The 22,712-nt window shown below is 43.8% G+C and overlaps 1 protein-coding gene across 2 annotated transcripts; it reads left to right on the top strand.

Moving 5' to 3' along the window:
* Positions 1 to 14,503: 14,503 nt before the first annotated feature.
* On the top strand, positions 14,504 to 21,107 carry LOC117815034. Of its 2 annotated transcripts, XM_034686664.1 has the most exons (5): positions 14,504 to 15,022; positions 15,294 to 15,394; positions 15,488 to 15,568; positions 19,447 to 19,631; positions 19,721 to 21,107. In XM_034686664.1, the coding sequence occupies exons 2-5, from the start codon at positions 15,307 to 15,309 to the stop codon at positions 20,600 to 20,602; spliced, it is 1,236 nt and encodes a 411-aa protein (XP_034542555.1). In that variant the 5' UTR covers positions 14,504 to 15,022; positions 15,294 to 15,306; the 3' UTR covers positions 20,603 to 21,107. The 2 variants fall into 2 exon arrangements, with proteins under 2 accessions (XP_034542555.1, XP_034542553.1); XM_034686662.1 differs by having other exon boundaries at positions 14,505 to 15,394.
* The last annotated feature ends 1,605 nt before the right edge of the window (positions 21,108 to 22,712 follow it).

The raw sequence follows: 22,712 nt of genomic DNA on the forward strand, positions 1-22,712 counted from the left end.
TCCAGGGAACGGACATTGAGATTGTGAAATCTTACAAGTACCTGGTTGTTCACCTGAACAATAACCTGGACTGGTCAGACAACTCAAATGCACTCTACAAGAAGGGACAAAGCAGACTCTTTCTGCTCAGGAGACTCAGGTCTTTTGGCGTGGAGGGGGCTCTTCTGAAGTCCTTCTTTGACTCTGTGGTGGCATCAGCCATCTTCTTTGGAGTGGTCTGCTGGGGAAGCAGCATCTCTGCTGCTGACAGGAAGAAGCTGAACAGACTGGTGAAGAAGGCCAGCTCTGTCCTGAGTGGTGGCTGACAGGAGGATGATAGCAAAGCTGTCTTCTCTGATGGACAACATGTCACCCCCCCTCCAGGAGACCATAACAACACTGGGGAGCTCGTTCAGGGACAGACTTCTTCACCTGCGGTGTCTCACGGAGAGATACCGCAGGTCTTTTCTTCCTGCAGTGGTCAGACTATATAACCAATAATATATATATATATATGTTGTAGATATGCTTATTTTTTACCTCTTTAATTGATAATAACTTTTTAATAATTGATATTTTATAGGCTTTTGTTTGCTTTATACTCTTTTGCACTGTCTACTTTACTGCTGTGACACTTCAATTTCCCCGTTGTGGGACGAGTAAAGGACTACCTTATAGGGGTGACCCCAAATAGTAGAATATTGGACGATTGGTTCTAACGAGCCTTAGTCGACTGCCAATCTCATAGTTGAATATTTGCATATGAAATGTGGATCATTCCATTCAAACCATGGGGGTGCTCAATGTCTAATTCTACATTATTTTCCTGTTTCCTGTAAAAATAGTGTCTCATATATCCTATTTTATATAAATATAAACTTATTTAATGTAATTCTGAGAACAGCTCTTGAAGTGTTAAATCTCCTTAAAGGGGTCATTAAATCTCCCCTGGTAATTAAAGGTGGACTCTCCCATTTAGCGGGACCTGTGGAGCAGACGTACCTCAGCTGGTCTTTAAATCTTTCTACGTTCATGGCAGCTCAAAATGTCAGGAAATAAAACTTCAGTTGATCCTAAAAACTAGTGATGAAGATGAGGAGCAGCTTCATGAAGAGGGCTGTGAGATCAAGGATTACCGGACCACACAAAAACTGTACGGGGCCAAAAGAACCAGGAGGGATACCCCAAAGCTGTCTGAAGCCTCAAAAACAATCCACAGCATCCCATCCACCTCCACACCATCAGAGAGGATATTCTCAAAGACAGGATTTACAGTCAACAAAGACAGGAGCGCACTTCTGCCCGTACACACGATGGTTTTCCTCACGTACAGTTTGAAAAGACTCAAGCGGACAAAGACGAGATGAAAGACTGTTTTAAAAGGTTCTGTTAAGAGATTTAAAAACCCTTTAGCTGGTTCAGGTTTGATTTTGAACATTATACAAATGTTTAGTCTTAAGTTGGACAGACTACCCTCTGCAGTGCTGCTCTCTGCTGTGTGAACACTGTTTAAATATCTCCTGATTCCTTTCTCTATAGTGGAGCGTTGTTCCATGTTTAACTGATGGTGGTCTTATTTGAGTTTTCTCTCCTTCATCACCTCGTTGTTTTTGTAATATAGATTTAAATTATCTAAGTTTTATACTTATAATATTCTGTTGTCCCTTTTACTTTAAGCTCTGAGTCTCTTAATTGTAAAGGGTTATGTGTAATATTGTCATGTGGTCACCATCATGCAGACTTTGGGTCAATAAGGAAAAACAACAAACATTCCACTATTCATCCACTACGGGCAAAATCTGATGAATCAGATTCCACTAAGCAAATCCTTAGTCGGGCTCACCCCTACTATCTTATCTTATCTTACAAACTCGTGTTTTGATCAAGTGTAAAGTTAAAATTCGTCCCTTTTATAACGTCCCCAAACCCTACGAGTCCTGGAGTCTCAGTTTCACTGTAACGAGAATGATGTGGACGGAGCTTCGTTCTTTTGTTCGTGTTTCTAGACGTTTTCTGAATGCTTATCGGCAAGTACATAATGTTGCAGTTCCACCTGAAATCATGGGGGCAGCATTGAGAGGGGTGGGCCTCCACTGCCCTCGCACCAGACTCTGCACTATGTGAAACCGGGCTTTTCACCTGAGAGCACCACAGACCACCGACTCATTTGAAAAGGGACTGAAAAGGTTTCTGTTTCAGAGAGCATTTCCCTAGTTTTTATTTCCCTGGTTTTATCCAGAGTTTTTATCTGACCCTTCCTGCTGCTTTTACTTGTTTTTATTCAACTACAGTGTCTTAACAAGTGTCTGCATCTTACTGTTTGTTTTTTAACCCTGTTTTTATTCTTACTGCCCTTTTATCATGCCCTGTAGCACTTTGAGATTTGTTCCAAATGTTAAGTGCGTGATAAATAAAAGGTATTATTACTATTATTGGGCAGCAGTTAAAGCCAGATCGGCAAAACACGATGTTGGGACTGTTTGAGGAGAGATTGTGCGAGTTTGTGAGAAACAAACACACGTATGATGTCACCTCGCCCGGCACATGGACAGACCCCACAACAGCACAGCTGGGCGGAGATCGGACGGGAACTTAAAGTCAGTTTGGAAGGAAGAGAAGTGGAGGTCTGCCCTCTAGTGGACACACTGCACCGTAGACTGTTATACATGGACGTAGTCTCAGTGACAAAATGCTCCCTCAACCTAACTTCTGTCAAGCTAGTGTGAGGTAAAGAGGCGGGCCTTCAGCCTTTTCGCTAACAGCTACAGTGTTCCCGCCTGTCAATCAAGTCAGGCATGCCCTTATTTGGGCGAAACTCGTAAGTTTAATATCTTCAGAAATAACGAGTTTTAAGGAAATTCAGCCTGGAAAGAGAAATGAGCTCTTCAGACCGAAGCTGTTTTTTGAACCATGTTTATTTCTGCTGTAAAGATCGTCTTCTTTGAATGGGTGTGTATGTGGTTTCCTGTGTTTCTGCACCCAGCCTCAAGTGGATGCTTAAGGAACTGCAGTTTTTTACACTTCTGCATGGGCTTCATATTTTAAGACCTGAGATTTCTGCTTGGTAGTGACGAGTTTATCTCTGGAAATATAAGCATCTGATTTCAAACGTTAAAGGAAACGTTCAGTCACACAGAGGCGTCACTCTGCGTTGACTTTAAATGAACCTTCACAAGGAAATTAAAAGTTGCATTTCATCTGAACAAACCTTTCCTTCACCCCTCTGACTTTATAACAAGATTAAACCTGTAAAATAAAGTGTATTAAATATATTTGACCTCAAAGTGATGTGTTTAATCTGGAGTCTTCTTTTTGGTTCTGTATGGATCAGTAATATATTGTATTGTTTGTAATAGAAGCGTTGTTTTAAAGAAGTCAAAGTCACACATCAATCCAAACTAACTAACCATCGAAGGAGAATCAATCAAGCTGAGCTCAGCAGCAGGTGCGTCTTCCTGCTGCTTCAGGCCTCCAGAGATCAGAGTTCATTAAAGCATCCCCGAGCTCTGCACTCAAGGCAAGCAGGAGGAAACCAAGGGCTGTCATTTCCACTCTGTGGACACCTGATGCTGAAATGTGATCTCATTTTACCCGACGAGGAGTTAACCATGTTTACACAAAACAGACCCGGGCTTCATTCATGTGGTAGAATCCAAAAATGCTGTTCCTAACAGAAACAGAATCAAACTTCATTCAAATGAAGTAAATGATACAAACTTTGAAGAATATGATTGACATGGTGTAGCTCTGGTTAATGTCTGCTGTCATAAAGCTCGACTACCTGGATGTAAAGGAGCACAGGTGACAGATGTCGTCTCATAGCATGGTTTGTCAGTATGTTGATCTAGTACAGGGGTGTCCAAAGTACGGCCCGGGGGCCAATTGCGGCCCAAGGTCCCTTAATTTATGGCCCCAAGCTTCCATCCTAAATTGTGTTATTAAAGCAAATAAATTAATCTCCTTCTGAATCATCTGAACATTTGCAGTTTCTTTCAAGCGCACAAACAAAACTAGAGTCAATCCAGAAACGTCTCAGAAAGCTCCATATGGACTATTTGTATAAAAGCCAAGGCGATGGGAATTCTGCAAGAAAGCAATAAAGAAGAAACACAAGAACTCTTAAAGTTGACAGGTTTTCAAATGAATGTTTTTATCATGATGTGAGAATGTCAATAAAAGTTCAGAAGACACAAAAGAGGACACAAGATAAGATCAAAATTATGAAATTGTGCAGAAAAGGCAAAATTTGGTGCTTAAAAATAGTTCAGAATGCAGAACAAGAATTATTTAGTTCTTAAATTGTTGTCTGCTGGTCAGAAAAGTCTTAAAAACAACATGAAATAGAAGTGTGATTAAATCCAGATCGTGATCCTGCCATAGGAAAAAAATGAGACAATATTTTTCCCATATTGCCCGACCCTGATGAAAAACCTCTTTCTCCAGAAGAAGATAAAGTTTGCTAATGTTTACGTTGCTACAAGAACTGAGGACGACCTAGTTACTGATTTATTGAGAAAAAAATGTAAAATAATTGTTATTAGATCAAGATTTCATATATAACTTTGATGATTCCTAAGTCTCAGTAGGAGCCACTGGCCCTGAGGTATTCTGACAACATCATATGTGGCCCTCTTTGAAAAAAGTTTGGACACCCCTGATCTAGTAAATGGAGATAAAGTTGTATGTAGGCTGTGTCTGGTTAAACTGACATAGAACCACTCCACCAGAGCAATCAGGAACCAGCACAGGCATGAGGACGCTAACCTGGAGGGTGGTGCTAACTCTGCTGGTGTTATGGCCAAATACCACCAGATCTGTGTCTGACATCAGCATGTAAATCTATGGAAAGCTTCCATAATAACATCAGAACATTCCAGATAACATGAGGAAGTAAGAGTGCCAGGTGTCAGAATAACAGGTGAGGCTTTGCAAGATCCAGAACAGGAGAAAATGGATCCGTCTCTGATCCGTCACAGCACCGGATCTGATAGGTTTCTATTCTAGTCAGTGTGTTAACTTCCTCTGGATCTGCTCCGTTGCGTTCCGGCTGCGTCTCTGATCCAGCAGGTCTGAGTCCTCCGGATCAGATACACAAGACTTCTATTTGTGCCGGATGCCGGAGCACGACGCATCGATCTCAACAGAGCAGATGGAGCGGGACAGGAAGTCAGGTTTCACCAAAACAAAATGAAAACATCCGGTTCATTTTCAGAATAAAACACTCTGTGTTATCACCAGATCGTATTTCACTTAACTACAACAACAAACCAAAGTCATGATGAGCGGAGCCAGGCCTGGAGTCAACAGGTCAGAGGTTTTCAGAGGACCAGAAAGACAACATGGATGAGGAGAGGAGGAGGAGGAGAATCCTTGATTCAGGGATTACAGAAGGGGAAACCTCGGTCCCATGACTCCAGCTGTCCGGAGGTCCTGAAAACTCAACCGGTGGGTGCTGACGGATGAGAGAGCATGGAGCCGGACCGGACACAGATCTGGTGGAAGTCTGATGTTGAGACCTGTCCAAGGAAGCACCTCACGTCTCGTCCAATGACAGCTGGGATCGACTTCAGTCTTAGTTTTAGTTCAGATTGAATTATCTCGTGGCCACAAATGTCTTATTTCCTCAAAGTGTGACTGAATTGTCTGTGTGGGAGTCCAGCAGAATCCACCTGTCAAACAAAGTGCCCCTCATGGTCTCTGTGGCGTCACCCATTGGATTCTGAAGAGGTTTTGGCGGGCACCATTTCAGAAATGCTGCCTCAAGCAGCCAGGCCTGGAGTCAACAGGTCAGAGGTTTTCAGAGGACCAGAAAGACAACATGGATGAGGAGAGGAGGAGGAGGAGAATCCTTGATTCAGGGATTACAGAAGGGGAAACCTCGGTCCCATGACTCCAGCTGTCCGGAGGTCCTGAAAACTCAACCGGTGGGTGCTGACGGATGAGAGAGCATGGAGCCGGACCGGACACAGATCTGGTGGAAGTCTGATGTTGAGACCTGTCCAAGGAAGCACCTCACGTCTCGTCCAATGACAGCTGGGATCGACTTCAGTCTTAGTTTTAGTTCAGATTGAATTATCTCGTGGCCACAAATGTCTTATTTCCTCAAAGTGTGACTGAATTGTCTGTGTGGGAGTCCAGCAGAATCCACCTGTCAAACAAAGTGCCCCTCATGGTCTCTGTGGCGTCACCCATTGGATTCTGAAGAGGTTTTGGCGGGCACCATTTCAGAAATGCTGCCTCAAGCAGCCAGGCCTGGAGTCAACAGGTCAGAGGTTTTCAGAGGACCAGAAAGACAACATGGATGAGGAGGAGGAGGAGGAGGAGAATCCTTGAGGGAAAACCTCGGTCACATGACTCCAGCTGCCTGGTCTCGGCAGTTTTCTTACCTTTAGACTCGTCCTTTCAACAATATGTAAATTGATGTTTAAACAACATGGAAATTAGTCGCTATGGAGTGGAGTTTGGCGCCCCCTGTGGTTGAAGTATGTGGCATGGAGCTCCTTCTAAAGCAAGGGTTTCTAAACTTTATTGTCTGGGACTCTCAAAATAACAGTTCCTGAGACTGTTCCTCACAGCTACATGCAAGAACAAACAGGCCAATCCAAAAACCTGCATGAAGTCTAGAAGCAGCATCATTACCCCGGGGGTCACATGGCAACAAAGTAAAGATGGAAATCTCTGCATGGTTTTATTTAAACTGTATTTAAAACATTAAAACAACAGACACATTTTGCAATTTTTTTTTTAAGTTATATTTTTGGCCTTTGAGAGAGACAGGAAATGTGGGGAGTAGAGAGTGGGGGAGGACTTGCAGGAAATGGTTGACTGTCCAGGAATCGAGCCGGCGACCCCTGCAACTGTGGCCTCTGTATGTGGGGCGCTTAGACCGCTAGGCCACCAGCGCCCCAACATTTTGCAATTTTAAATCATTTTAAATCTGGGTTTCAACTGGAGTCTGAATCCCCCTGATCTAGATGAGACCTTCAGAACAGCCGGACCCTGAGCCCTGCTGACTGAGCCCAGCATCCAGCTCATAAAGGATCCACTGATCTAAGAGGTACCATGCTCATGGTACGGTGTTGAGATCCCCTCAGATCACATCCTGGCAGACGTGACCGGGCTGTCTTTGTCCGTCTTCTCCGCTCTGCATTTCCCCGCCTGCTTATCCACAAAGGCAGCCAGCAGATCCACTCACACTTCATTACAGAGAGCGGTGACATCAGCAGGTCGGTGGGTTACCAGGAGACCTGGAGAGAGACGCAGCCATCCAATTAAACACAAGAAGAAGAAAAACACAGGCGCCTGATCAGAGACCAGATGATTGTTGTCAGACGGAGCGGCAGACACACACACACACACACACACACACCGCGAGAAACAGCCCGACAACCACGACCTGCTGATCACACGGACACACACAGGTGAGTGCACTGAAACTGGAGATCTGTGATATCTGTGTGCTGACATTCTGAGAGTGGTGAGCTGTTTTTATGTGATTGTGTAACTTCATTATCAGGCAACGGTCATTTTGAGCTCCTTTTTATTCTGATAATACTCATTTATCAACATTTTGATTCTTTGTTGTTGATTTAAAGCAACATAGAAAAACAAACAGAGAAGATACGGTTAAAACTGAACTGAATGCATTGAAATTATCCTCTTGATCGTATTTATTTAACAGAGCTGATCATCTTATCTCACAGATTTAAGTAGGGCCTCATTATAACCCATCATCACCTCATGTTCTTGGATTGTGTGTCTCTGTTTTGAATATTTCAACAGCTGATCAAATGTTTTCTGGATGTTTCACGACGTGGACTTTGAGGAAATAATCTTTAATATTTCACTTCAAGTTAAAGTACATAATCCCTGTCGAGTCTCAGTGTTAAAGTCTGAGTCGAGTCCTCATAATTAAAATTATCACGTATCATAAATAGATGCTGAATATGCAGGGAACACATTTATTAAGATTGAATTATATCTGATCTGTACTGAGTGCTGTGTGAAGGGGCGGAGCCAAAATGTGTCACCAGGGTGGCCAAACTGGGGCACTGACTTCCTCAGGAGTGTCACCTTAACTACTTAGATCTGAGTATTGTACAGATGTTTATTTAAGTAACACAGCAGGGTCTGAGTGTGCGCCCCGTGTACAGAGGCTAAAGTCCTCGTCACGGCGGTCGCAGGTTCGACTCCTGATCTCGATATGCTGCGTGTTTTCAGCTGTCCTAAAAACATACTTAAAAAAAAAACATTGGCCGAACTAAACAGCGAATTAAAAAAACAAACTTCTTGGCTAACTCAAAAAGATTTCAGTCTAAAATCACCAGAAAATGTTAAGTACAGATAAGATATTACTTTATTGACCCCCGGGGGGGGGAAATTCGGTTGTTACAGCAACCATAGACTGTATATAAAAATGGACAGCGTTGCTCCGCCTCTTCCCGTTGTACGGTTCTGAAGCCAAAAAATCCCGCTCCTGGGCGCCGCCATTGTGCAGCCAGAGCCTGTGATGCCTTTGTAATAAGCTCCGCCCTACAGCGTGACATCACAAGACGCTGTGAATCCTTTGAAGTTTCCCTCCACGGCGGCTGTGAATCAAACAGGAAGTAAAACCACGTTTTTTAAACTCTAATAATTAACGAAAAAGAAACTTTTCAGAAAAAAGAGGCCTTGAACACAAAACAGTCAAATACTAACTACATATCACCACAGCATACGGACGGGAGAAACATTCGTACCACCTGTATTTATTTTTATTAAAGTTTGACTGCTCCCCCATTCATTTGAATGGGGGAGACGGATTTTTTGACCTATACTGCAGCCAGCCACCAGGGGGCAGACACACTGCTGAAAGCCTCACCACCAGGGCCGTATCCGGCACGCTTGACAGCAACCCAGACATAAGTACAATCGAGAATAAGTTTCTTTAAATAAAATAAAATAATTAAAAATAAAAAAGATGAATAAAGATAGAATACAAATTTACAAATTTAAGATATGTACAAATGTTACAAAATGTTTAAATAGTAGTAATTACAGGCAGAATTAAAAGGTTGACATGGTGTGATTAGGGTTTGGTTATGACTGGGGTTGCAAAAAACCAGGAATTTACTAAATTGAAGGTTGGCTCTTAATAGGGAACTTCAATATAGTTGGGGAAAATATATTTTAGCATAATCCTGACTAAAACAACCAGATTTCATTCAAGCACAGTTGAATGTATATATGCTATTCCTCAATCACATGCACATAGCACACTGCTTACTGCAGGGCTATTGAGACCACGCCCCCTACATGCACTTTTAATTTAACATTTTGAATGGTACTTTTATTGAGGGAGAGGGGCTCTTTTAATTTAACATTTTGAATGGGACTTTGTTGGAGGGAGAGCGGCTCTTTTAATTTAACATTTTGAATGGGACTTTGTTGGAGGGAGAGCGGCTCTTTTAATTTAACATTTTGAATGGGACTTTGTTGGAGGGAGAGGGGCTCTTTTAATTTAACATTTTGAATGGGACTTTGTTGGAGGGAGAGCGGCTCTTTTAATTTAACATTTTGAATGGGACTTTGTTGGAGGGAGAGGGGCTCTTTTAATTTAACATTTTGAATGGGACTTTGTTGGAGGGAGAGGGGCTCTTTTAATTTAACATTTTGAATGGTACGTGTTTGGAGGGAGAGGGGCACTTTTAATTTAACATTTTGAATGGGACTTTGTTGGAGGGAGAGGGGCTCTTTTAATTTAACATTTTGAATGGTACGTGTTTGGAGGGAGAGGGGCTCTTTTAATTTAACATTTTGAATGGTACTTTTTTGGATGGAGAGGGGCTCTTTTAATTTAACATTTTAATGGTACTTTTTTGGAGGGAGACGGGCACTTTTAATTTAACATTTTGAATGGTACTTTGTTGGAGGGAGAGGGGCTCTTTTAATTTAACATTTTTAATGGTACTTTTTTGGAGGGAGACGGGCACTTTTAATTTAACATTTTGAATGGTACTTTTTTGGATGGAGAGGGGCTCTTTTAATTTAACATTTTGAATGGGACTTTGTTGGAGGGAGAGGGGCACTTTTAATTTAACATTTTGAATTGTATTTTGTTGGAGGGAGAGGGGCTCTTTTAATTTAACATTTTGAATGGGACTTTTTTGGAGGGAGAGGGGCTCTTTTAATTTAACATTTTGAATGGGACTTTGTTGGAGGGAGAGCGGCTCTTTTAATTTAACATTTTGAATGGTACTCTTTTGGAGGGAGACGGGCACTTTTAATTTAACATTTTGAATGGTACTTTTTTGGATGGAGAGGGGCTCTTTTAATTTAACATTTTGAATGGTACTATTTTGGAGGGAGACGGGCACTTTTAATTTAACATTTTGAATGGGACTTTGTTGGAGGGAGACGGGCACTTTTAATTTAACATTTTGAATGGTACTTTTTTGGAGGGAGAGGGGCTCTTTTAATTTAACATTTTGAATGGGACTTTGTTGGAGGGAGAGGGGCTCTTTTGATTTAACATTTTGAATGGGACTTTGTTGGAGGGAGAGCGGCTCTTTTAATTTAACATTTTGAATGGTACTCTTTTGGAGGGAGAGGGGCTCTTTTAATTTAACATTTTAAATGGGACTTTGTTGGAGGGAGAGTGGCTCTTTTAATTTAACATTTTGAATGGGACTTTGTTGGAGGGAGAGGGGCTCTTTTAATTTAACATTTTGAATGGGACTTTGTTGGAGGGAGAGGGGCTCTTTTAATTTAACATTTTGAATGGGACTTTGTTGGAGGGAGAGGGGCTCTTTTAATTTAACATTTTGAATGGGACTTTGTTGGAGGGAGAGGGGCTCTTTTAATTTAACATTTTGAATGGGACTTTGTTGGAGGGAGAGGGGCTCTTTTAATTTAACATTTTGAAGGGGACTTTGTTGGAAGGAGAGGGGCTCTTTTAATTTAACATTTTGAATGGGACTTTGTTGGAGGGAGAGGGGCTCTTTTAATTTAACATTTTGAATGGGACTTTGTTGGAGGGAGAGGGGCTCTTTTGATTTAACATTTTGAATGGGACTTTGTTGGAGGGAGAGCGGCTCTTTTAATTTAACATTTTCAATGGTACTCTTTTGGAGGGAGAGGGGCTCTTTTAATTTAACATTTTGAATGGGACTTTGTTGGAGGGAGAGGGGCTCTTTTAATTTAACATTTTGAATGGGACTTTGTTGGAGGGAGAGGGGCTCTTTTAATTTAACATTTTGAATGGAACTTTGTTGGAGGGAGACAGGCACTTTTAATTTAACATTTTGAATGGTACTTTTTTGGAGGAAGAGTGGCTCTTTTAATTTAACATTTTGAATGGAACTTTGTTGGAGGGAGAGGGGCTCTTTTAATTTAACATTTTGAATGGGACTTTGTTGGAGGGAGAGGGGCTCTTTTAATTTAACATTTTGAATGGTACTTGTTTAGAGGGAGAGCGGCTCTTAATTTAACATTTTGAATGGGACTTTGTTGAAGGGAGAGGGGCTCTTTTAATTTAACATTTTGAATGGGACTTTGTTGGAGGGAGAGCGGCTCTTTTAATTTAACATTTTGAATGGTACTTGTTTAGAGGGAGAGCGGCTCTTAATTTAACATTTTGAATGGGACTTTGTTGAAGGGAGAGGGGCTCTTTTAATTTAACATTTTTAATGGTACTTTTTTGGAGGGAGACGGGCACTTTTAATTTAACATTTTGAATGGGACTTTGTTGGAGGGAGAGCGGCTCTTTTAATTTAACATTTTGAATGGGACTTTGTTGGAGGGAGAGCGGCTCTTTTAATTTAACATTTTGAATGGGACTTTTATTGAGGGAGAGGGGCTCTTTTAATTTAACATTTTGAATGGGACTTTGTTGGAGGGAGACGGGCACTTTTTATTTAACATTTTGAATGGGACTTTTATGGAGGGAGAGGGGCTCTTTTAATTTAACATTTTGAATGGAACTTTGTTGGAGGGAGAGCGGCTCTTTTAATTTAACATTTTGAATGGGACTCTGTTGGAGGGAGAGGGGCTCTTTTAATTTAACATTTTGAATGGGACTCTGTTGGAGGGAGAGGGGCTCTTTTAATTTAACATTTTGAATGGGACTTTGTTGGAGGGAGAGGGGCTCTTTTAATTTAACATTTTGAATGGGACTTTGTTGGAGGGAGAGCGGCTCTTTTAATTTAACATTTTGAATGGGACTTTGTTGGAGGGAGAGCGGCTCTTTTAATTTAACATTTTGAATGGGACTTTGTTGGAGGGAGAGGGGCTCTTTTAATTTAACATTTTGAATGGTACTTGTTTGGAGGGAGAGCGGCTCTTTTAATTTAACATTTTGAATGGTACTTTGTTGGAAGGAGAGGGGCTCTTTTAATTTAACATTTTGAATGGGACTTTGTTGGAGGGAGAGGGGCTCTTTTAATTTAACATTTTGAATGGGACTTTGTTGGAGGGAGAGGGGCTCTTTTAATTTAACATTTTGAATGGGACTTTTGTGGATGGAGAGGGGCTCTTTTAATTTAACATTTTGAATGGGACTTTGTTGGAGGTAGAGGGGCTCTTTTAATTTAACATTTTGAATGGGACTTTGTTGGAGGGAGAGCGGCTCTTTTAATTTAACATTTTGAATGGGACTTTGTTGGAGGGAGAGCGGCTCTTTTAATTTAACATTTTGAATGGGACTTTGTTGGAGGGAGAGGGGCTCTTTTAATTTAACATTTTGAATGGGACTTTGTTGGAGGGAGAGGGGCTCTTTTAATTTAACATTTTGAATGGTACTCTTTTGGAGGGAGAGGGGCTCTTTTAATTTAACATTTTGAATGGGACTTTGTTGGAGGGAGAGGGGCTCTTTTAATTTAACATTTTGAATGGGACTTTGTTGGAGGGAGAGGGGCTCTTTTAATTTAACATTTTGAATGGGACTTTGTTGGAGGGAGACGGGCTCTTTTAATTTAACATTTTGAATGGGACTTTGTTGGAGGGAGAGGGGCTCTTTTAATTTAACATTTTGAATGGGACTTTGTTGGAGGGAGAGCGGCTCTTTTAATTTAACATTTTGAATGGTACCTGTTTGGAGGGAGAGGGGCTCTTTTAATTTAACATTTTGAATGGTGCTTGTTTGGAGGGAGAGCGGCTCTTTTAATTTAACATTTTGAATGGGACTTTGTTGGAGGGAGAGCGGCTCTTTTAATTTAACATTTTGAATGGTACTTTTTTGGAGGGAGAGGGGCTCTTTTAATTTAACATTTTGAATGGTACTTGTTTGGAGGGAGAGCGGCTCTTTTAATTTAACATTTTGAATGGGACTTTTTTGGGATTGCATTGTTGTTAATTTTTGAATGGGTTGAGTCTGGGGGATGAGTAATATTTAACTCAACATTCATGTTTTTGTTCTTCAATGAAATAATTGATTTTTCAATAAAATATTTAACACTTGATAAAGTTCTACTTACAAATAAATCTGTTTAAATTGTATTATTTTGGATGGATGTCTGCTTAGAACAAAACAAATATTTGTGCGTGGATATGATACCTTTCCATTAAATTACCCTCAATTCCCATAATTTCCAATTTGGAATATTTTCAAAATTCCCCAGCTTAACTTCCCATGGAAATTTACCGGAAACTTTCCGGAAATTTTCCACCCCTTTGCAACCCTAGTTATGACAGGGTTTATAATAAATAAATAATAATAATAAATATGGTTATATAATACGATATGACTGTAAGTTGTAGTAAACAATAATAATGTAATATAACATAATGTAATTTACAAAGATAATATACTGTAATATGCATAAGAATGGAAGTAAAGCTACTAGCCAACTACAGTGAAAGTAGCAGCAGTTTAATCAATGTTTGAGTTAAAATTGTATTTTCATTATCTACACTTGTTAAACATTAGCATATTATAAAAGACAAATAAATCGTACCATTATTAGCACGCAAAAACATATTTTTAAAGGAAATATAATTTTTTATGTTCTGAATATAGTAAATAACTGTCGGTTTAAATTGAATTCAATGAGAAACTAACTAGTGTTCCAAATATGGTCATATCAATCTCTAAAGTATCAAGATATTGACGCCATGTGACATCACATCACATACACTTAAAGAACCCTGACATCCAGCTTTATGTTTTATAGGTTAATTTATTTTAAAATAAAAAATGTCCTCTAAAAGAAGATTAATGAAATGTTTCATTCTGCTGTAAAGTTTGTGATTTTAACAGGGTTGTTTATGGAGACTGAGTCCTTTTCAGGGCAGGCCTCAAGTGGCCACACAAGGTACTGCATCCTGTTCTCCATCCGCCAACGCTGGAGGTGGAGGTTACACTTCGCTCTGAGTTTAGTCTTCCAGGTAGTTTTTCTGTTCAGGTGTGAACAAATCCTGCTCTCCTTTGCCTTCATCACGCGCTTTAACATTAAACAAAAACTAATCTGGTTGGACGAATCCACTTCACTGCCTCTGTGACAGGCAGAGGCTGTCCTGAGTGTTTCACATTAACCTGTGAGGCTGCGTTCAGGGCGGAATTAACGCATCGCCGCTAACGCCGCTCACGCCGCGTTGGGCTCCGCGCGGTGTGATGATGTCGCTGGACTGCTGAAGCTGTGGCTGGAGAGCTGAAGCCAAGCAGCTGTCTGGTCTCTGTATCTCTGTATTCATGGACACACTCGGGCTGCTCATCACCCACGTTAGCCCGGGTTGGAGCACGACGCGCGGCAGCAGTTGATGCTAAAGCGTGACGAGCTGTGGGCAGCGCGGAGAGAGACGCGAGCTAGCAGCGGTTAGCTCCTTACCGCCTGAGCGTTTTCTACTGCTAACCTTCCCCTGACGTCATGTTTGGACTTATAGATGATTTAGTTTAATGAGGGTTTACATGAAGCATCGAGGCTGAGCTAACAGGCAGCTTCAGCCTCACACACAGGTAGCTGCTTGAGTTAGCTAACATAGCAGCTAGCTGCGGACCTAACGCGTCAGTTCGCCTGGCTCAGCTGTGACGTTATAACGGATGTTTTCCACCCCAGCAGCTTCCCATAAGGTTGGTTCATTTTAAAGGATGTTAATGGGTCCATGAGACCCCAGACTGGGACTCAGTGAAGGGGATAAGTCGGTAGAAAGTGGCACTGCAGGCTTTATTAGCAGCGTTGCGAATCTGCCGCTCGCAACACACAATGAATGGGAGCGCGTCAGTTCGCTTTCGCCCCGCGCCGCCGCCGCCGCCGCAGTGATGTCTGTCCGATGGAGCTGAAGCGTCGCTCGGTTCGCCAAAGATGAGGGGCCGCCTGAGCCGGTTTCTGTGCCTCTGTCAGCAGGAGGAGGATCATGGAGGCCGAGGAGGACTGGAACAAAGACCCGAGGCCCCACAGACCGCTGGATAACAAGGTGTCCTGCAAGCACAATGGAAGAAACGGTAAGCAGGGTGCTGTGTTTGAGTTAAATTCCCCTTTCTCCCAGATCTCCTCTCTGGATGTGAGTTTACTGCAAGGTCACCTCTCTCCTGCAGGTCTAGTGAAAACTCTCCATAGCCTGTTGAAAACCCAGAACACCCTCCAGATTCAGTCCATCGCCCGCTCAGAATGTGCAGGTATGTAAAACCCTCCAAACACAGTTTAACATTTCACAAGTCACTAAAATGTTAAATGAAAGTGTTGGAAACATGTGTACAAAGATCCATCTCTGATCCGTCACAGCACCGGATCTGTTTCTATTCTAGTCAATGTGTTAACTTCCACTGGATCCACTCCGTTGTCTCTGATCCGGCAGGTCGGAGCCCTGATACATGAGTTCTCAACTTTATTTCTATATCACCTTTCATACATATACACTAAGACAGCTCATGTCACTTTCCAGTTGCAGCTTGCATCAGATACAAAACTCTCAAAGCAGGAACCAAAACCGCTCCAGTTTACCTGGAACCCCTCATCCAGGTCTACTGCCCTTCTCAGCCTCAGAAAGGCGCCTAGTTCTTCCAGCACACAAGGCCTCAAAATCACTAGCTGGACTCTTCTCTTCTGTTGTCCCTAAATGGTGGAATGAATTCTCCAACTCCATTCCATATGCAGAGTCCCTCTCTACTTTCCAAAGACAGCTAAAGACCCAGCTCTTTAGGAAGCACTATGCACTTAGCTAGACTGTTCTCCACTGTTGTCCCCAGGGGCAGATCATGTCTTCCAGCTACAGTTGACTCACACTGTCCTGCTCTACTCTGGGACTCTGTGTTCAGGTCTGGAGTGACCCAGCACTTGGTACTTTGGTCATTATTGTGGTGATGTTAATTGTTGATGATCAATCAATCAATCAATCAACCTTTATTTGTATAGCGCCAAATCACAACAAACGTTATCTCAAGACGCTTTTACAAACATAGGAGGTCTAGACCACTCTATGTCAAATTATGAACAGAGACCCAACACCAAGACAGGGTAAGACTCAGTCTGACCCCACCTTAATCCATCATGAGCATTGCACATCGCAGTATTTAGCTAGTTACAGTGGAGAGGAAAAACTTCCTTTAACAGGCAGAAACCTCCAGCAGGACCAGACTCATGTTAGACAGCCATCATGCCTCGACCGAGTTGGGTCTGGAAAGACAGATAGAGGGGAGTAAGAGAGAGAGGTGATAGTGATGAGACGAGTCGTAGAAGCTGTTGCCGCTGGAGTCCAGCACGTTTGTATCAGCTGGAGTCCAGATCATCCGCAGCAGGAGGACGTCTACAGCAGCTCAGAGGAATCTACGAAACAAGGGAGCTCAGGGACTCCAGAAAGGTCTATGGTTAGTAACTTTAATGGGACAGGCAGAGTTAAAGTAAGATGATGAAGGGGTTGGGGGGAAGAGGGTGAGCTAGGATCCCAGTGTGTCAGTGTGCCAGTTCCCCCGGCAGTCTAGGCCTATAGCAGCATAACTAAGACCTGGTCCAAGCCTGATCCAGCTTAACTATAAGCTTTATCAAAAAGGAAAGTTTGAAGTCTACTCTTAAAAGTGGAGAGGGTGTCTGCCTCCCGGACCCTGACTGGTAGATGATTCCAAAGGAGAGGGGCCTGATAACTGAAGGCTCTACCTCCCACACTACTTTTAGAGATTTTAGGTACAACTAGCAAGCCTGCATGTTGGGAGCGTAGAGTTCTAGAGGGGTAACAGGGCACTATGAGCTCTTTAAGATACGAGGGTGTCTGATTTTTAAGGGCTTTGTAGGTTAAAAGAAGGATTTTAAATTCTATTCTACATTTTATTGGGAGTCAGTGTAGAGAAGCTAGCACTGGAGAGATGTGCTCCCTCTTCCTAGTTTTAGTCAATACTCGAGCTGCAGCGTTTTGAACTAGCTGAAGAATCTTTAGAGACTTATTGGGGCGGCCTGATAAGAGGGAGTTACAGTAGTCTAACCTGGAGGGAACAAATTCATGGACTAGTATTTCTGCGTCGCTCTGAGACAGGAAGTGTCTAATTTTAGAAATATTGCGCAAGTGAAAATAGGCTGACCTTGAGATTTGCTGAATTTGGGAATTGAAGGATAAATCTTGATCAAATAGGACTCCTAGATTCCTAGCCGAGGTGCTGGATGCCAGACTAATGCCGTCTAAGGTACTTATATTATTAGAAAATGTCTCTCTGAGGTGTTTGGGGCCGATAACAATCACTTCAGTTTTTCCTGAGTTTATGATGAAAATGGAAGGTCTTAAATGGTTTGGTTGCTTCATTGTAGATGTTCCTTATTTACTTTGTGCATTGCCTTTACACTGCTTGGCAGTACCTGCACCCAAATGGACTTGAAGCACTTTGTTCCTCTTACTGATCTTGTTTCCTCTGGTCTAGATCTTTGCTTGTGTTGTTCTTGTTCTCATATGTACGTCTCTTTGGATAAAAGCATCTGCTAAATGACATTGTAACATTGTAACATTGTAACATGCAGTCCAAAGTGCTTCACAGAATAACAGAGAGACAGAAAACAACAGCAATATAAATAAAATCAACGCAGTAAAATTAATCAAATAAGAAAGAGTGGAAAGAAAAGTTAAAAATAAGATGGCGTTAACAAGATCAGATGAATACAAGATATAAATAAATAACTTAATAAGATAAATAAATGTTAAAGCAATGATTAAAATGATAGTTCTGAGGCAGAGGGAACAGTAATGGAGGCTTCTCTGCCACAGAAACCCTTATCCACGCATTCATCACATCCCCTTTAGATTACTGTAACAGCATCCTGTACGGCACATCATCCAAAGTCCTCCATAAACGGCAATACATTCAGAACTCTGCTGCACGCCTCCTCACCTGCACCCGCTCCCGTGACCACGTCACCCCCGTCCTCCAACATCTTCATTGGCTCCCCGTCCCCTACCTACCGCATACAGTTTAAGTTTCAGTGGTCAGCATGGTCATGGTGCAGTCTGATGGCAGTGGGCACAAAGGAGCGCCTGAAGCGTTCAGTCTTGCCGTGGTGGAGCCACCTCTCCCCCCCACAGCAGAGGGGGAGAGGGGTTCTCCAGGATGGCTCACAGTTTGTCCATCAACCTCCTCTCAGCGACTCCAGACTGTCCAGTTCTAGGCCAACCACAGAGCGGTCACATTGTGAAGTATGCTACTGACTAATAGTGCTGCATAAATATGTAATAACTACATATAGTGTCAAGAAACTCACCACTTGGGATGAGCATTTCAAGCCAAAATACTATTTGATAGTCTCTGCTAACCCCTCCTGCAGACTTCCACCAGATCCATGTCCGGTCTGTCTCTGATCCTCTGCAGTCCGTCTCCGTGCTCTCACATTCTAATTAGGCTTTAAACATTGAGACCGGCAGTCACTGTAAGACTTAAGGCTTCATTTCTAACAAGCTAGCTAACAGGCTATAGAAGCTAGCTAAAAACTTACATCCCCAGATCCGAGTCCAGTCCGCTGCGGTCCGGCTCCGTGCTCTATCGTCCGTCAACACGCACCAGTTGTGTTTTCAGAACTCAGCACGGAGCAGGACCGCCGGACAGCTGGAGTCATGTGACCGAGGTTTCCCCCGTGGTAATCACTGAATCAAGGATTCTCCTCCTCCTCCTCTCCTCATCCATGTTGTCTTTCTGGTCTGGAACGCAACGGAGCGGATCCAGAGGAAGTTAACACATTGACTAGAATAGAAACCTATCAGATCTGGTGCTGTGACGGATCGGAGACGGACCCTTCTTTCTCCTTTTCTGGATCTTGCAAAGTTTTACTGGCGATTGGCACTCTTGTTTTTTGTAGATTTACATGCTGGTTGTTTCACTTGAGTAGAATACTTTAGTCCATACCTGCTGGTCCTGAGCAGAGGGACACAAGGCCCGTCTGTAAACATGTAGGACAAGTCATAGGAACCAGGTTTTTCTAACAGTGCATCCTTTGAAATCCTTAAACTGTGACATGTATCTTGTGAAACAGCAGAGGTCTAGTTTTTCCACTGTAAAGATAATCCATGTCCTCCTGTTGGATCCAGGCTCCTGTCCAAATCTGATGATGAGTAGAAGCGAGCACGCCGATGCACGGCCCGTCCCCGTGGCCCTCACCCCCCAGCTCCCCATGAGAACCCACCGGCCCCTCTGCATGTCGATCTCCTCCGACAGCAGCGGACGCTTCAAGGCTCTGGAGACGCAGGAGTGGAAGAACAACCTCAAAGCTCAGGTATGTTGGGACGACTGTTAGACCATCAGGACTGCAGTAGACCTGCTGTAGTCTCATGTCCTCTGTGTGTGTGTGTGTGTGTGTTGCAGATGGAGCAGGCCCACAGTGCTGGAGCCGCCAGCAGCACCGGTTCTCTGGAACGAGCGTCCCTGTTCTGCGCCTCCGCCTCCACCACGGCCTCCAGCTCCGGTTTGTCCAGTCCAGTAGAGATCCTCAACAAGAGCAAGTCCTCGAGCCGCTTCTCTCTTTTCTCTCCGCCCTGGAACAGCAGCTCCGAGTCCGACTCCAACCCTCCGTCACGCTCGGGCTCCAAGAAGCTGAGGAACTACAGCCGGAGAGCCGCCACGGGTCCGGCTGGCGCCAGAGGGCCTGACACGCCGGAGCCCAAACCCAGCGGCCCCGAACACTTCCAGTACTCCGAGCCGGTCATCTCCAAAGTGACGGACTACATCTTTGTCGGCAACCTGAACGCCGCGTACAACGGACGCACGCTCTGCCGCAACAACATCGACAGCATCATCGACATGAGCAGCGTGCCGGGAGAACCGGGCCCCAGCCTCAGCCTCATCCCTTGCACCTGCTCTCGCGGCGCCCGCCACAGCTGGTCCCGCCTCAAAGTGGACATCGAGGACGTCCCGGACGCTCTGGGCGAGGGGCCGGCCCTGAAGCAGCGCTGCTTCGAGGACATCAACGAGTGCATCGACGCCTCCACGGGGAAGAGGAAGCGCGTCCTGGTCCACTGCCGAGACGGCTTCTCTCTGGCGCCGACGTGCATCATCCAGTACCTGATGGTGAAACAGAACATGAGGCTCATCGCCGCCTACGAGCTGCTGAGAGCCAAGTACCCGGTCAACATCAGGGAGTGCCACCAGAACGTCCTGGTGAGCCTGGAGAGGGCGCTGCGGCCCGGAGGCAACGTGGACCCCGAGTGCTTCAAACAGGCCATCTCTCGCAAAGTGGCGTGGACCTGATTTAACTTCCCATGAGGCTTTGCTGCTGCCCCGCCCCCTTCTGTTGTACTGGATATACTCCTAAAGACAACCAAAGGCAGCTGAACTCTTTACCTGTGGACTCCTCGCCTGGATACTATCCTCCCCCCGCCTCAGTTCAGTGGTCGTGAAAAGTTCCACATTTGATGTTTTTTCCTCTTCAGACCTGTAAATGTGACCCGGCTCTTAACGCCCGTCCCTCTCTCACCAAACAGGACACGCAATAGATCTCAGTGTGATGTATACAGCTTCTCGGTATAACAGTGTAGTCGTGTTGGCTGTATAGTTGATATATCCTGCTTCAGTTCTGTGCCATGACGTTTCAGTGGTGTGTTCTTTTTTTTCTTTCTTAACTGGAGAACTCAGGAGATTATTGATGTCAGTCCAACACAGGGTGGGAACTTACTTCAGCCGGGGGCCCGGTTCAAACCTGGATCTGAAATGCATCTTTGTGAGCAGCTTGGTTTATTGAACACTTGCTTTCTAATGTCAGCCTCAATTATTCTTCCCCTCTGGCCTCAAAAGTAGAGATGTATGTCATCAGCAAAGATCCTGACGGCATGAGAAGGCAGAAAGAGAAAAACACGAGTGTCCGCTTAAAGTTGACGACTTTTAATTTCCCTGACGTCTCACACTTAACCTATAGAGTCTGAGACGGGCAGTCCCTGTAGGACTTTACTTCACATCAAAGCTAACAGGCTGTAGAAGCTAGCCAGATCTGTGTCCGGTCCGTCTCCAAGCTCTCACAGAGCAGGACCGCCGGACAAGCTGGAGTCATGTGACCGAGGTTTCTCTTCTGTAATCCCTGAATCAAGGATTCTCCTCCTCCTCCTCTCCTCATCCATGTTGTCTTTCTGGTCCTCTGAAAACCTCTGACCTGTTGACTCCAGGTCCTGGCTCCGCTCATCATGACTTTGCTTTGTTGTTGTAGTTAAGTGAAATACGATCTGGTGATAACACAGAGTCTTTTATTCTGAAAATTAACCGGATGTTTTCCTTTTGTTTTGGTGAAACCTGACTTCCTGTCCCGCTCCATCTGCTCTGTTGAGATTGATGCGTCGTGCTCCGGCATCCGGCAACAAATATAAGTCTTGTGTATCTGATCCGGAGGACTCAGACCTGCTGGATCAGAGACCCTAACGGAGCGGCTCCAGTGGAAGTTAACACATTGACTAGAATAGAAACCTATCAGATCCGGTGCTGTGACGGATCTGGTGGAATGGAGTCTTACAGGCATACGGCGTAGGCTAAGGCGTCAGTTCGGTGCAGAAGTACAAACAAGGCGTAAGACACATGGTAGCGCCTCCATGTCGGCCGTGTTGCAGGTTGAAATATCCTTAAATTTAACTCTTTCGTTCACGTTCAAGTCGTCAAATCATGCTGCTGCACTGATACTTACACGGGCAATGTAACATTTTCATGCACCGTTTGTCTGTTTTTTCATTTTTGGACGCAGACGTAACTCTTCTGATCGCGTTGCCGGTCCTGAAACTCTACCAAAGCTCGCACCGCTTTGTGGTTTCGTGTGTTTTCTTCAATTTGTACGACGTTTCTTTCAATCTCAATCAATCAATCAATCTTTATTTGTATAGCGCCAAATCACAACAAACGTTATCTCAAGACGCTTTTACAAACAGAGGAGGTCTAGACCACACTATGTCAAATTATGAACAGAGACCCAACACCAAGACAGGGTAAGACTCAGTCTGACCCCACCTTAATCCACCATGAGCATTACACATCGCAGTATTTAGCTAGTTACAGTGGAGAGGACAAACTTCCTTTAACAGGCAGAAACCTCCAGCAGGACCAGACTCATGTTAGACAGTCATCATGCCTCGACTGAGTTGGGTCTGGAAAGACAGATAGAGGGGAGTAAGAGAGAGAGGTGATAGTGATGAGACGAGTCGTAGAAGCTGTTGCCGCTGGAGTCCAGCACGTCCGTATCAGCTGGAGTCCAGATCGTCCACAGCAGGAGGACGTCTACGGCAGCTCAGAGGAATCTACGAGACAATGGAGCTCAGGGACTCCAGAAAGGTCTATGGTTAGTAACTTTAATGGGACAGGGAGAGTTAAAGTAAGTGATGAAGGG

Source organism: Notolabrus celidotus, chromosome 6 (genome assembly GCF_009762535.1).
Source record: "Notolabrus celidotus isolate fNotCel1 chromosome 6, fNotCel1.pri, whole genome shotgun sequence".
Lineage (NCBI taxonomy): Eukaryota > Metazoa > Chordata > Actinopteri > Labriformes > Labridae > Notolabrus > Notolabrus celidotus.

Excerpts from the sequence above, each read along its gene's own strand:
- LOC117815034 (XM_034686664.1), top strand. The coding sequence starts at position 15,307 with ATGGAGGCCGAGGAGGACTGGAACAAAGACCCGAGGCCCCACAGACCG. Across the intron at positions 15,395-15,487 it reads CAAGCACAATGGAAGAAACG|GTCTAGTGAAAACTCTCCAT; the intron begins GTAAGCAGGGTG and ends TCTCTCCTGCAG. Across the intron at positions 15,569-19,446 it reads CGCCCGCTCAGAATGTGCAG|GCTCCTGTCCAAATCTGATG; the intron begins GTATGTAAAACC and ends TGTTGGATCCAG.